Here is a 14,817-nt window from a genome sequence, read left to right as displayed (position 1 = left end):
GTAGTGCTGTGCACTGTGATGACTACTGGTCCCCCGTTATACCCTGACTACTGGTCCCCCCATTATAATCTGCCTACTGGTCCCCCGTTATGCTCTGCCTACTGGTCCCCCATTATACCCTGACTACTGGTCCCCGTTATACCCTGACTACTGGTCCCCCATTATACCCTGACTACTGGTCCCCCTTTATACCCTGACTACTGGTCCCCGTTATACCCTGCCTACTGGTCCCCCCATTATACTCTGCCTACTGGTCCCCCCATTATAATCTGCCTACTGGTCCCCCATTATACCCTGACTACTGGTCCCCCATTATACTCTGCCTACTGGTCCCCCATTATACTCTACCTACTGGTCCCCCATTATACTCTACCTACTGGTCCCCCATTATACTCTACCTACTGGTCCCGCATTATACTCTACCTACTGGTCCCCCATTATACTCTGCCTACTGGTCCCCCATTATACTCTGCCTACTGGTCCCCCATTATACTCTGCCTACTGGTCCCCCATTATACTCTGCCTACTGGTCCCCCATTATACTCTACCTACTGGTCCCCCATTATACTCTACTGTGACGGAACAGGACACCCCGACTGGATATCTCCGCCAAGAAGACTGCTTCCTTAGAAATCTGGAACACGGGATCCGTGAATCTGGCTATAGTTACCCCAAGAACTAGACAGTACAAGTTTTGGGGTCAAACCAGAATGAACTGTTTATTAAAACCAACTCACAGACTTTTATACATTGGAGAAGTATGTCATTGGCCAGTCAAATATTTACACAAAATATCACACAATAGCTAAGATAACGAGGTAGGGCTGACCATGATATCATTAACATACCAATTAACTGAGCACTTAAATCAGCCTAGGCAGAATGCACAGAATGCTAGCAGGCAAACAATATATGACACAATTAAACACCTGAACAATCAGGAATCTCATTCAAGGCCAGACACACCGGCATCGAGATCCCAAAGAACAATAGACAGCATTAAAGTGTGACACATCCCCATAGCAGACAATGGGCTGCTGTGTGAAAGACAGATGGCTTGAGTTGATGAGTCTACCAAAAAGAATTGCTCCACACAGACAGTGGCCAGGAGTCTAGCTTCCTAATTCTGTGACAATACTTCCCCCCCTGTTCCATAGTCCGGCAGACCCAGCTAGATCCAATACGGGTCAGCTTGGGGATGTCCGGGAGCCATACTACAATCACAGTTCAGTTTGCAGAGAAAGTCCATCTGCATTGCCATTTTGTCGTCCTGGCCTGTAGTTTTTGGTCACCCTGTGCCCCTTATAGACACAGGGTGATTTACACATAAGAAGGACTGGGGATGCTGGACAAGGAGTCTCCCACCCTCCCTAAAGCAATTGGGGTTTCACAAGCCCCCCAACCAAAGTGACTCACGTCACATCTACCTACTGGTCCCCCATTATACTCCTGCCTAATGGTCCCCCATTATACTCCTGCCTACTGGTCCCCCATTATACTCCTGCCTAATGGTCCCCCATTATACTCCTGCCTAATGGTCCCCCATTATACTCCTGCCTACTGGTCCCCCATTATACTCTGCCTACTGGTCCCCCATTATACTCCTGCCTACTGGTCCCCCATTATACTATACATTGCAGTGTTTCTCTGGCTGTCCTCTGTAATAATTTATACCCTCCTCTGTGTCTCCCAGGTTCCTCTGCTTCCACACCAGAAACAGGCCCTCGCCTGGCTGCTATGGAGGGAGAACCAGAAACCGCAGGGGGGAATTCTGGGTAAGTATCACCATCTGTCAGCTGCCTGGGATCTTTCATTGTTGTTTGTTGTTAAAAATAAAATGCAGCAATATATAAACTGCTGCGTGTACGGGTCATTATCTACCATTTACCTACCATCCACCAGTCCCTGCGCTGTGCCTGGCATCAAACTTCTCCCTAGCAGCCAGTTCCTGCCCTCTGCCTGGCATTGGACTTCTCCTTTGCAGCCACTTCCTGCCATGTGGTTTGCATGTAACTTTTCTTCTCGCATTCAATTCCTGCTCTTTGCCTTGCATTGAACTGCCCCCCACAGCCTGTACCTAATATCAGACTTCTCCCCTGCAGCCAGTTCCTACCTTGTGCCTGACAGACTTCTCCCCTGCAGCCTTTTCCTGCTCTTTGCTTGGCATCTAACTTCTCTCCTTGCAGTCAGTTCCTGTTCTGTGCCTGGCATTGGACTGCCCCCCCCCCCCCCCACAGCCAGTACCCAACATCAGACTTCTCCCCTGCAGCGAGTTCCTGCCTTGTGCCTCACATCGGACTTCTCCCCCGGAGCCTTTTCCTGCCTGGCAGTGCCTGGCATTGGACTGCCCCTGCCACAACTAGTTCCTGACATCAGACTTCTCCCCTGCAACCAGTTCCTGCTCTGTGCCTGGCATTGAAATTCCCCTGCCACAGTCAGTTCCTAAAAGACTTCTCCCCTGCAGCCAGTTCCTGCTCTGTGCCTGGTATTGGACTGCCCCCTGCCACAGCCAGTTCCTGACAGACCTCCCCTGCACCAAGTACCGGCTCTGTGCCTGGCATTGAACTGCCCCCCACAGCCTGTACCTAACATCAGACTTCTCCCCTGCAGCCAGTTCCTACCTTGTGCCTCACATCAGACTTCTCCCCCGCAGCCTTTTCCTGCCCTGTGCTTGGCATCTAACTTCTCTCCTTGCATCCAGTTCCTGCTCTGTGCCTGGCATTGGTCTGCTCCCCCACAGCCAGTTCCTGACATCAGGCTTCTCCCCTGCAGCCAGTTCCTGACATAAGACCTCTCCCCCCACAGCCAGTTCCTGCCCCCCCCCGCAACAGCTAGTTCCTGCCCCCCTCCCCCCCCGTGACAGCTAGTTCCTGCCCCCCCCCCCACCACAGCCAGTTCCTGACATCAAACCTCTCCCCTGCTCCCCTGCAGCCAGTTCCTGCTCTGTGCCTGGCATTGGTCTGCTCCCCCACAGCCAGTTCCTGACATCAGGCTTCTCCCCTGCAGCCAGTTCCTGCCCCCCCCCCCCCCGTGACAGCTAGTTCCTGCCCCCCCCCCACCACCACAGCCAGTTTCTGACATCAAACCTCTCCCCTGCTCCCCTGCAGCCAGTTCCTGCTCTGTGCCTGGCAGTGGACTGCCCCCCGTTCCTGATATCAGACCTCTCCCCTGCAGCCAGTTTCTGGCTCATGTTTTCACAATTAAAGGAGATGATTGCAGTTACTTCTCAGTGACAACTGCAATGTCCCCCATTTTATCCCTGAGACCAGGATCCACAATCTCATATTACATAAGGAAGTTTTACTTTAAGTCATAGGAACACAGCTGGGGCCCCTGGGAGTACAAATGGGGGGGGGGGGGGGGGCTGCATGGGGCCCACAATGCACTCGTTTTACACACCTACATTTATATCTGGTGATGTTTCCTGAGTAGGTCTGTAGAAGGCTCAGTGTTTGCTGCGACCGTTCCTTGTATGGACAGTGCAGTCACCGGTATGGTTGTGTGTTGGCAGCGGATGACATGGGTCTGGGGAAGACGCTGACGATGATCGCCCTCATCTTGGCCCAGAAGAGGAAGCAAAAGTCAGAGAAGAGCGAGGAGAAGAAACTGGAGACCTGGATTTCCAAAACAGGTAGAGATGGAGGAGGGGGTGGGACAGTGTCAGGACTCTGTGACAGGTTATTGGAGGGGGGGGGGGGGGTGGCCTTGAAAAGGGAAGCAAATGATTGGTGTATTTATAATAACCCATTCTGCAGAACGTCTTACAATACAAACTCTGTGCAGAAATATTCCTGAACTCACTTGCTTTGTATTGGGGGGGGGGGGGGGGGGCAGAGACTCTGAAATCCGGCTCAGGTTGCAGGCAGCAGGGCTCCGGGGTTGCACCAAGTATGATATTTGATGTAGAACTTAACTTAATAACATTTTTGAATAGAGTGGAGATGGAGAGGGATTAGACCCCCTGTCAGGTTTTTATTGCTGCCTCTGCCCTGTCAGGGAGATTCACCCTCTCCATTTATCATATTTATCATTCTTATCAAACAAATGAAAGAAAATCCCAACATTTGGGTTGTCCCACGCACAGTAATAAAGGGGAAATCTTCCAATGGGGACACTAGTTCTGGTGACCTGAGGGGTCCCCCAAGGGATTCCCTTAATTTGCAGGAAATTCCTCTCACTTCCTGTTTTAGCTATGGGATAGGAAATGAATTAAAATCTCCCCAAAGGGACACAGATTGCAGAAGAAAAAATAAACAAAAACAACAACACTGACTGGGGGTGTAATCCTCCCTTGATCCAAAATGGGGAAAAAAAGTTTTGTCTGTAGTTCTACTTTAACCTCTGCCTGCCCGCAATATAACTAAAAGATGGCTACAGCAAGGTTGTCCACTTCTAGGAGAGCATTTTTGGATGTCCTCCCAGGATGGAGATGTGCAGGGTGGAGATCAGTGACAGCGGTGGTGGTGAGGGGGGGGGTGGGATCAGTGACAGCGGTGGTGGTGAGCGGTGGGGGGGTCAGTGACAGCGGTGGGGGTGAGGGGGGTGGGATCAGTGACAGCGGTGGTGTTGGGGGGGGGGGGGGTTATATCAGTGACAGCGGTGGTGGTGAGGGGGGGAGTGGAATCAGTGACAGCGGTGGTGGTGAGGGGGGGGGTGGGATCAGTGACAGCGGTGGTGGTGAGGGGGGGGGTGGGATCAGTGACAGCGGTGGTGGTGAGGGGGGGGTGGGATCAGTGACAGCGGTGGTGGTGAGGGGGGGAGTGGAATCAGTGACAGCGGTGGTGGTGAGGGGGGGGGTGCTATCAGTGACAGCGGTGGTGGTGAGGGGGGGTGGGATCAGTGACAGCGGTGGTGGTGAGGGGGGGGGTAGGATCAGTGGCAGCGGTGGTGGTGAGGGGGGGTGGGATCAGTGACAGCGGTGGTGGTGAGGGGGGGGTAGGATCAGTGACAGCGGTGGTGGTGAGGGGGGGGTGGGATCAGTGACAGCGGTGGTGGTGAGCGGTGGGGGGGTCAGTGACAGCGGTGGGGGTGAGGGGGGTGGGATCAGTGACAGCGGTGGTGTTGGGGGGGGGGGTGGGATCAGTGACAGCGGTGGTGGTGAGGGGGGGTAGGATCAGTGGCAGCGGTGGTGGCGAGGGGGGGAGTGGAATCAGTGACAGCGGTGGTGGTGAGGGGGGGGGGTGGGATCAGTGACAGCGGTGGTGGTGAGGGGGGGGGTGGGATCAGTGACAGCGGTGGTGGTGAGGGGGGGAGTGGAATCAGTGACAGCGGTGGTGGTGAGGGGGGGGGGTGGGATCAGTGACAGCGGTGGTGGTGAGGGGGGGGGTGGGATCAGTGACAGCGGTGGTGGTGAGGGGGGGTGGGATCAGTGACCGCAGTGGTGGTGAGGGGGGGTTCCATGTCTGTAAAATTCCCCATCGATGTCTTGTATCTCCTCTGTCCTCAGACTCCACCCTGACCGTCTCCCGTGGGACTCTGATCATCTGCCCAGCCTCCCTCATCCACCATTGGAAGTTGGAAGTGGAGAAGAGAGTATCGGATGGTAAAATGCGGGTTTACCTGTACCACGGCCCCAACCGGGAAAGTGACACCAGACTGTGAGTACCGCTGGAGAAACTCGGAAAGTCCATTTGAAAAAGATTTCCACACTTGTAATTCTATATCACAGCTGTGCCGTGGCTTCTCCTCGGTGCAATGCAGGCTTCTCTTTGCAGGGCGGAGATGTGCAGGGCGGAGATGTGCAGGGCGGAGATGTGCAGGGCGGAGATGTGCAGGGCGGCGATGTGCAGGGCAGCGATGTGCATGGCAGTGATGTGCAGGGGGGCGATCACCAAAAGCCCTATTTGTGTGAAAAAAAAATTATAAAACATTCATATGGGTACAGTGTAGCATGACCGCTCAATTGTCATTCAAAGTGTGACAGCGCTGAAAGCTGAGGATTGGCCTGGGCAGGAAAGGGGGTGAAAGTGCCCGGTATTGAAGGGGTTAATTTGGGTCAAGAGACGCTGATTGACAATCGGCTGATTCATCAACCTCTCTCTTGCTTGTTTCCACATTAGCTCTTATCTTTGTTCCGGTGTATCAGCTCTCCGGGTTGAAGGAGAACATGACCATCATCACCAGGCCTGTAGCCTGACTGAGGCCATGTTCACAATTCTCCAACAGTTGCAGGGTATGAAAGACAGGAAGCCGGAGCCAGGCAAGAGGAAGGCCATGGCCTGGTGGTCGAGAGCAACTGATTTATAGTGCACCTAAATCCACAGCTGTGTGTTTTTTATATATATATAAATGGTCTGCTATGAGTGTTAAATTATTCACATACCTATACTGTATATAACCAATGGATGTGTTTATTGTTGTCAGGTTAGCACAGTATGACATTGTTGTCACCACCTATTCTCTGGTGTCCAAAGAGATTCCTGCGAAGAAGGAGGAGGGGGAGAGTCCGGCCCAGGATCAGGACCTGGAGGTGAGTCCTGCTGCATGTGCCCTGACGGAGGGGGGAGTACAAGGATGTCATCAATCAATGACCATGGGATGGAGATTGATGGTAACTTACTGTATGGTGCCGAAAAAGAGGGCTAATATTTTTCCTTCTGCTTAAAAGGGTCTCCTGGTGAGAAATGTAAGGGTTTTCATACTATACTATAAGTTTAACATCACCCTCTATTCCATGGTCCTCCTTGCTATGGTTTTAAATTCCATGGTGCTCCTTCCCATAGTCCTTCATTTCATAGTCTTCCTTTCCATGGTCTTCCTTCCTGTTGTCTTCCATTCCATGGTCCTCCTTCCCATAGTCTTCCATTTCATTGTCCTCCTTCCCATAGTCTTCCATTCCATGGTCCTCCTTCCCATAGTCTTCCATTCCATGGTCCTCCTTCCCATAGTCTTCCATTCCATGGTCCTCCTTCCCATAGTCTTCCATTCCATGGTCCTCCTTCCCATAGTCTTCCATTCCATGGTTCTCCTTCCCATAGTCTTCCATTCCATGGTCCTCCTTCCCATAGTCTTCCATTCCATGGTCCTCCTTCCCATAGTCTTCCATTCCATGGTCCTCCTTCCCATAGTCTTCCATTCCATGGTCCTCCTTCCCATAGTCTTCCATTCCATGGTCCTCCTTCCCATAGTCTTCCATTCTGTGGTCCTCCTTCCTATAGTCTTCCATTTCATTTTCCTCCTTCCCATAGTCTTCCATTCCATGGTCCTCCTTCCCATAGTCTTCCATTCCATGGTCCTCCTTCCCATAGTCTTCCATTCCATGGTCCTCCTTCCCATAGTCTTCCATTCCATGGTCCTCCTTCCCATAGTCTTCCATTCCATGGTCCTCCTTCCCATAGTCTTCCATTCCTTGGTCCTCCTTCCCATAGTCTTCCATTCCATTGTCCTCCTTTTCAAAGTCTTCCATTTCATAGTCCTCTATCCAATAATCTTCCATTCCTTGGTCCTCCTTCCCATAGTCTTCCATTCCATGGTTCTCCTTCCCATAGTCTTCCATTCCATGGTCCTCCTTTTCAAAGTCTTCCATTTCATAGTCCTCTATCCCATAGTCTTCCATTCCGTGGTCCTCCTTCCCATTGTCCTCTATTCCTTGGTCCTCCTTCCCATAGTCTTCCATTCCATGGTCCTCCTTCCCATAGTCTTCCATTCCATGGTCCTCCATTTCATAGTCCTCTATCCCATAATCTTCCATTCTTTGGTCCTCCTTCCCATTGTCCTCTATTCCTTGGTCCTCCTTCCCATAGTCTTCCATTCCATGGTCCTCCTTCCCATAGTCTTCCATTCCATGGTTCTCCTTCCCATAGTCTTCCATTCCATGGTTCTCCTTCCCATAGTCTTCCATTCCATGGTTCTCCTTCCCATAGTCTTCCATTCCATGATCCTCCTTCCCGTAGTCTTCCATTCCATGGTCCTCCTTCCCATAGTCTTCCATTCCATGGTCCTCTTCCCATAGTCTTCCATTCCATGATCCTCCTTCCCATAGTCTTCCATTCCATGATCCTCCTTCCCATAGTCTTCCATTCCATGGTCCTCCTTCCCATAGTCTTCCATTCCATGGTCCTCTTCCCATAGTCTTCCATTCCATGGTCCTCTTCCCATAGTCTTCCATTCCATGATCCTCCTTCCCATAGTCTTCCATTCCATGATCCTCCTTCCCATAGTCTTCCATTCCATGGTCCTCTTCCCATAGTCTTCCATTCCATGGTCCTCCATTTCGTAGTCCTGCATCCCATGCTCCTCCTTGATAACATCTTTGCACACGGACAGATCACAGTGGAGTAGCATTCTTAGTCCTGGACATGGTGGACTTGTGATAAGTGTCCTTGGCGGTGGAATTGTAATACTTTCTCTTCTGGTGATTTATTAGATGATTTTCTGCACAGAATATTCAGGAATGTCTCTCTGGCAGCCATCATGGTCGCGCTGTGTGTGTAGGATTGCCCAGAATGCTCAGCGTTTCCTATGCCTGTCATTCGCTCAAAACTCTGCACAAAACTTGAGGTCACTTTGCAGGCATCGGCGCAATCTCCTTAGAGCGGAGTTCCACCCATTTTTAATAGGTTGGAATACATAGATCTATGTAATCCCCTTTAAAACGGCTTTTACCAATGGAAACTTTTTTTTTTTTTTTTTGCTAGTAAATACCTTAATTTTAACTTTATTCCTCCTCTCCTCACTTCCGGGTCCGATCGGCGATGACGTCATTCGGCGATTCGCAGTGTCTGCTGGGATGTATTCTATTCCAGAAATCCCGCAGGAGCTGAGCTGTACTGAGCCGTGCCTGCCCCGCCTCCGCCCCGCCTCCTCTCATTGAGTTGTATTGTATGCAATGTATTCAGGACGTTCTCTGCCCCGCCTCCGCCCCGCCTCCTCTCATTGGTTGTATTGTATGCAATGTATTCAGGACGTTCTCTGCCCCGCCTCCTCTCATTGAGTTGTATTGTATGCAATGTATTCAGTCCGTTCTCTGCCCCGCCTCCGCCCGCCTCCTCTCTTTGAGTTGTATTGTATGCAATGTATTCAGGACGTTCTCTGCCCCGCCTCCGCCCCACCCCCTCTCAGTGAGCTCCGTAAGGATATAATGATTTCAGTCCTCGCTCACTGAGAGGAGGCGGGGCAGAGAACGGACTGAATACATTGCATACAATACAACTCAATGAGAGGAGGCGGGCGGAGGCGGGGCAGAGAACGGACTGAATACATTGCATACAATACAACTCAATGAGAGGAGGCGGGCGGAGGCGGGGCAGAGAACGGACTGAATACATTGCATACAATACAACTCAATGAGAGGAGGCGGGCGGAGGCGGGGCAGAGAACGGACTGAATACATTGCATACAATACAACTCAATGAGAGGAGGCGGGCGGAGGCGGGGCAGAGAACGGACTGAATACATTGCATACAATACAACTCAATGAGAGGAGGCGGGGCGGAGGCGGGGCAGGCACGGCTCATTACAGCTCAGCTCCTGTGGGATTTCTGGAATAGAATACATCCCAGCAGACACTGCGAATCGCCGAATGACATCATCGCCAATCGGACCCGGAAGTGAGGAGAGGAGGAATAAAGCAGAAATTAAGGTATTTACTAGCAAAAAAAAAAAAAAAAGTTTCCATTGGTAAAAGCCGTTTTAAAGGGGATTACATAGATCTAAAGTTCCAAAAATGGGTGGAACTCCACTTTAGGTTGGAAATTTTAGGCATTTGACAGATTTCAGCACTGGAAAGGCCGGTCTCAGAATGTACAGAGCAGGAGCAGGTGACAATCCACAATAAGTGTTCAGCTATGTTAAGAGATACACTGGAGGGGATTGTTGGGGGTAGTAGTCATGCAGATTTGAGTATAATATGGTCACATGGTCTCCCATCTATGTGATGCAGAATTCCCCTTCCCAGAATCCATTTCTCTCTTTATCCCTCTTATCAGGACAAGACGGCCTCCTCTCCTCTCCTCCGCATTGCCTGGGCTCGGATCATTCTGGATGAGGCTCACAACATTAAAAACCCCAAAGTCCAAACCTCCATCGCTGTGTGCAAGCTGAGGGCCGGGGCCCGCTGGGCGGTGACCGGGACCCCCATACAGAATAACCTGCTGGACCTCTACTCATTGTTACGGTGAGGGGTGTGGCCTTTTCTGTACTACTGTGATACCCTGGCCTGTACTGCCATGTGATAGTGGGTGTGGCTTGTTCTGCACTGCCATGTGATAGTGGGTGTGGCCTGTTCTGTACTGCCATGGGACAGTAGGTGTGGCCTGTACTGCCATGGGATAGTGGGTGTGGCCGGTTCTGTACTGCCATGTGATAGTGGGTGTGGCCGATTCTGTACTGCCATGTGATAGTGGGTGTGACCTGTTCTGTACTGTTGTGATAGTGGGTGTGGCCAGTACTGCCATGTGATAATAGGTGTGGCCTGTTCTGTACTGCCATGTGATAGTGGGTGTTTCCTGTTCTGTACTTGTGATGGTGGGTGTGGCCTGTTCTGTACTGCCATGTGATAGTGGGTGTGGCCTGTTCTGTACTGCCGTGTGATAGTGGGTGTGGCCTGTTCTGTACTTGTGATGGTGGGTGTGGCCTGTACTGCCATGTGATAGTGGGTGTGGCCTGTTCTGTACTGCCGTGTGATAGTGGGTGTGGCCTGTTCTGTACTTGTGATGGTGGGTGTGGCCTGTTCTGTACTGCCATGTGATAGTGGGTGTGGCCTGTTCTGTACTGCCATGTGATAGTGGGTGTGGCCTGTTCTGAACTGCCATGTGATAGTGGGTGTGGTCTGTTCTGAACTGCCATGTGATAGTGGGTGTGGTCTGTTCTGAACTGCCATGTGATAGTGGGTGTGGTCTGTTCTGTACTGCCATGTGATAGTGGGTGTTGTGTTTATACTGGGGAGGGGTGTGTAATGCTGTGTCTTCTGTAATTTTGGGGAGGATTGTGGCCTGCTGTGTTATACAGGGGAGCGGTGTGGCCTGCATTCTGAAATATTACACTCCTCCCTGGTATCAAACAGCAGGCCACTCCCCTCCTCAGTATACTACAATTTTACAGAAGAGGCCACGCCCCTCCCCAGTATAAACACAGCAGGTCACACCCCTCGCCAGTATCATGCAGCTTTACAGAACAGGCCACACCCCTCCCCAATATTATGCATTCTGTAATATTGGGGAGGGGTGTGGCCTGTTCTGTAAAGCTGCATGATCCTTGGGGGGGGGGGGGGTGGCCTGCTGTGTGATACCAGGGAGCAGTGTGGCCTGCTGTGCTATACTGGGGAGGGGTGTGGCCTGCTGTGCTATACTGGGGAGGGGTGTGGCCTTCTGTGCTAAACTGGGGAGGGGTGTGGCCTTCTATGCTATACTGGGGAGGGGTGTGGCCTGCTGTGCAATACTGGGGAAGGATGTGGCCTGCCGTCTGATACCAGGGAGGGGTGTGGCCTGCTGTGTTTTACTGGGGAGGGGTGTGGCCTGCTGTGTTTATACTGGGGAGGGGTGTGGCCTGCTGTGTTTTACAGGGGAGGGGTGTGGCCTGCTGTGTGATACCAGGAAGGAGTGTGGCCTGCTGTGCTATACTGGGGACGGGTGTGGCCTTCTGTGTTTATGCTGGAGAGGGGTGTGGCCTGCTGGCTATACTGGGGACGGGTGTGGCCTTCTGTGTTTATGCTGGAGAGGGGTGTGGCCTGCTGGCTATACTGGGGACGGGTGTGGCCTTCTGTGTTTATACTGGGGAGGGGTGTGGCCTGCTGGCTATACAGGGGAGGGGTGTGGTCTGCTGTGTTATACAGGGGAGGGGTGTGGTCTGCTGTGTTATACAGGGGAGGGGTGTGGTCTGCTGTGTTATACAGGGGAGGGGTGTGGTCTATGGAACGTTATGCATTTTGAACCTCCCATTATTCTTGTGTCCAGGTTCCTGCGCTGCTCGCCGTTTGATGAATACAAGCTGTGGAAGAATCAGGTGGATAATGGCAGCAAGAAGGGAGGAGAGAGACTGAATATCCTCACCAAGAGTCTTCTTCTGAGGAGGACCAAAGACCAGCTGGACCACACCGGGAAACCCCTGGTGATTGGAGGGGGAGCAGGAAGGGGGTGGGGTCTAGTGACTGGAGGGGGAGCAGGAAGGGGGTGGGGCCTAGTCATATCTATTTCCAGTGGGGTCTTGTTGATGATTTAGTATTATGTATACAATACATAGGAGGCGGGGGGGGAGGGGTGTACACACAGACATTGTATAACATTGCAGCTTCCATACTGACAGGTGGAGCTCCCCCAGAGGACCTGCCAGGTACATCAACTGAAGCTGTCGGATGAGGAACAGGCCGTGTATGACGTCATATTCGCCAGATCCAGGTCTGCTTTCTGTATGGTCAGAATTACTGTGGGAGGGGCTCCAGGAAAGTCTATATAGAGCCAGCAATGGGCGGTTTCTAGGGCTGTATAATGACATGGAGGGCTGATTTGGGCAATTATTTCTCAGACCTGGTGCACTGGGTACAGGAACTGCTGCATGATTGACAAATAGTGGTGCGGGTACAGGAAGTGATGATTGGAAGATGGGTAAAGGAGTCAGTTATTGTCACAGTGGTGCAGTGGGTACAGGAGGTGATGATTGGAAGACGGTGTGGTGGGTAAAGGACTCAGTTATTGTCAGACAGTGGTGCGGTGGGTACAGGAGGTGATGATGGGAAGATGGTGTGGTGGGTAAAGGACTCGGTTATTGTCAGACAGTGGTGCGGTGGGTACAGGAGGTGATGATGGGAAGGTTGTGGAGTCATTAAATGTTGTATCATAGTAGAGGAGAAGGGGGGAGGGGGGGTTCATGGCTCAGTGATTAGCAGACATTAGTGGGGTTGGTAATTGGTGAAGAACAGTTCAGATGTGTCGGGGGGAGGGGGATACTATCAGTCACATTGTCTCCTCCGGCTGTAACGTCTCCTTCTACCTCCCCCCATTTCTACAGATCAACTCTGCAGAATTACTTGAAGAGACATGAAGGGGGGTCACAGACCCCACCAAAGGGGGCAGATAATCCCTTCGAGAGAGGTAAGTCTGGAATTCCCCCCCTACTGGCTCCCAGTTCCTCTTCAGACCCGTATTTTAGGTGTCTCTGGTTGTGTTTGGGGGGTGCTGCGATCACGCCCTCTTCTCTCACTGCCTCTCCTTTCCTTCCTTACAGTTGCTCGGGAGTTTGGCTCCACCCAGAATGCCTTTTCCTCAGCTCCGCCCACGCAGGCATCCAGTACGGTGCACATTCTGTCCCTCCTCCTACGCCTACGTCAGTGCTGCTGCCACCCGTCCCTGCTGAAGACGGTAAGTGTCTCCTGTATGCAGTGCCAGGACAAGGACCCCCCTAAAATGTATAAGCATTATTAATTTGCAAAAATTGCCCCCCGCCCCCACCAAAATCCCCAAGTAAAAATTCCCCCTATTCCAGTATAAATCCCCCCTCCTAGCACAAATCCTCTATCTCCCCTTAACCCCCTCCTAGCACAAATCTAACCCCCCTTCCTCAGCACAAATACTCTAACTCCCCTAATCCCTCTACTAGGACAAATCCCCTAACCCCCCCCCCCTTCCTCAGCACAAATCCTCTATGGCCCCCAATCCCCCCCTTCCCCAACACAAATCCTCTACCTTCCCTAATCCCCCCCGCCCAAATCCACTACCTCCCCTAACCCCCTCCCCAACACAAATCCACTACCTCCCCTAACCCCCCCCCTCCCCAACACAAATCCACTACCTCCCCTAACCCCCCCCCTTCCCCAACACAAATCCACTACCTCCCCTAACCCCCCCCTTCCTCAGCACAAATCCTCTATGGCCCCCAATCCCCCCTTCCCCAACACAAATCCTCTACCTTCCCTAATCCCCCCCCCCCGCCCAAATCCACTACCTCCCCTAACCCCCTCCCCAACACAAATCCACTACCCCCCCTCCCCAACACAAATCCACTACCTCCCCTAACCCCCTCCCCAACACAAATCCACTACCTCCCCTAACCCCCCCCCTTCCCCAACACAAATCCACTACCTCCCCTAACCCCCCCCCCTTCCCCAACACAAATCCACTACCTCCCCTAACCCCCCCCCTTCCCCAACACAAATCCACTACCTCCCCTAACCCCCCCCCCTTCCCCAACACAAATCCACTACCTCCCCTAACCCCCCCCCCCCCTTCCCCAACACAAATCCACTACCTCCCCTAACCCCCCCCCTTCCTCAGCACAAATCCTCTATGGCCCCCAATCCCCCCTTCCCCAACACAAATCCTCTACCTTCCCTAATCCCCCCCCCCCCCGCCCAAATCCACTACCTCCCCTAACCCCCTCCCCAACACAAATCCACTACCTCCCCTAACCCCCCCCTTCCCCAACACAAATCCACTACCTCCCCAACACAAATCCACTACCTCCCCTAACCCCCCCCCCTTCCCCAACACAAATCCACTACCTCCCCTAACCCCCCCTTCCCCAACACAAATCCACTACCTCCCCTAACCCCCCCCCCCTTCCCCAACACAAATCCACTACCTCCCCTAACCCCCCCTCCCCAACACAAATCCACTACCCCCCCTTCCCCAACACAAATCCACTACCTCCCCAATACAAATCCACTACCTCCCCTAACCCCCCCCCCTTCCCCAACACAAATCCACTACCTCCCCAATACAAATCCACTACCTCCCCTAACCCCCCCCTTCCCCAACACAAATCCACTACCTCCCCTAACCCCCTCCCCAATACAAATCCACTACCTCCCCTAACCCCCCCCCTCCCCAACACAAATCCACTACCTCCCCTAACCCCCTCCCCAACACAAATCCACTACCTCCCCTA

The 14,817-nt window shown here is 52.5% G+C and overlaps 1 protein-coding gene and 1 pseudogene across 2 annotated transcripts in view; both read left to right on the top strand.

Annotated features, from left to right (window-relative positions):
* Positions 1-14,817, top strand: part of LOC309545902 — a 1,177,957-nt pseudogene that overhangs the window by 526,362 nt on the left and 636,778 nt on the right. The window lies entirely within an intron of this gene.
* Positions 1-14,817, top strand: part of TTF2 (transcription termination factor 2) — an 83,957-nt gene that overhangs the window by 40,104 nt on the left and 29,036 nt on the right. Inside the window, exons 11-19 of the mRNA XM_082245327.1 lie at positions 1,694-1,775; positions 3,512-3,631; positions 5,447-5,597; positions 6,364-6,469; positions 9,927-10,114; positions 11,892-12,045; positions 12,241-12,332; positions 12,943-13,025; positions 13,159-13,292. Coding sequence (XP_082101453.1) covers positions 1,694-1,775; positions 3,512-3,631; positions 5,447-5,597; positions 6,364-6,469; positions 9,927-10,114; positions 11,892-12,045; positions 12,241-12,332; positions 12,943-13,025; positions 13,159-13,292 — 1,110 coding nt within the window. The remainder of the gene's footprint in view (positions 1-1,693; positions 1,776-3,511; positions 3,632-5,446; positions 5,598-6,363; positions 6,470-9,926; positions 10,115-11,891; positions 12,046-12,240; positions 12,333-12,942; positions 13,026-13,158; positions 13,293-14,817) is intronic.

The sequence above is a fragment of the Pelophylax lessonae genome (assembly GCF_965119305.1).
Source record: "Pelophylax lessonae genome assembly, chromosome: 2".
In the NCBI taxonomy this organism is placed as follows: domain Eukaryota; kingdom Metazoa; phylum Chordata; class Amphibia; order Anura; family Ranidae; genus Pelophylax; species Pelophylax lessonae.
This window is presented reverse-complemented; position numbering and strand designations above follow the sequence as displayed.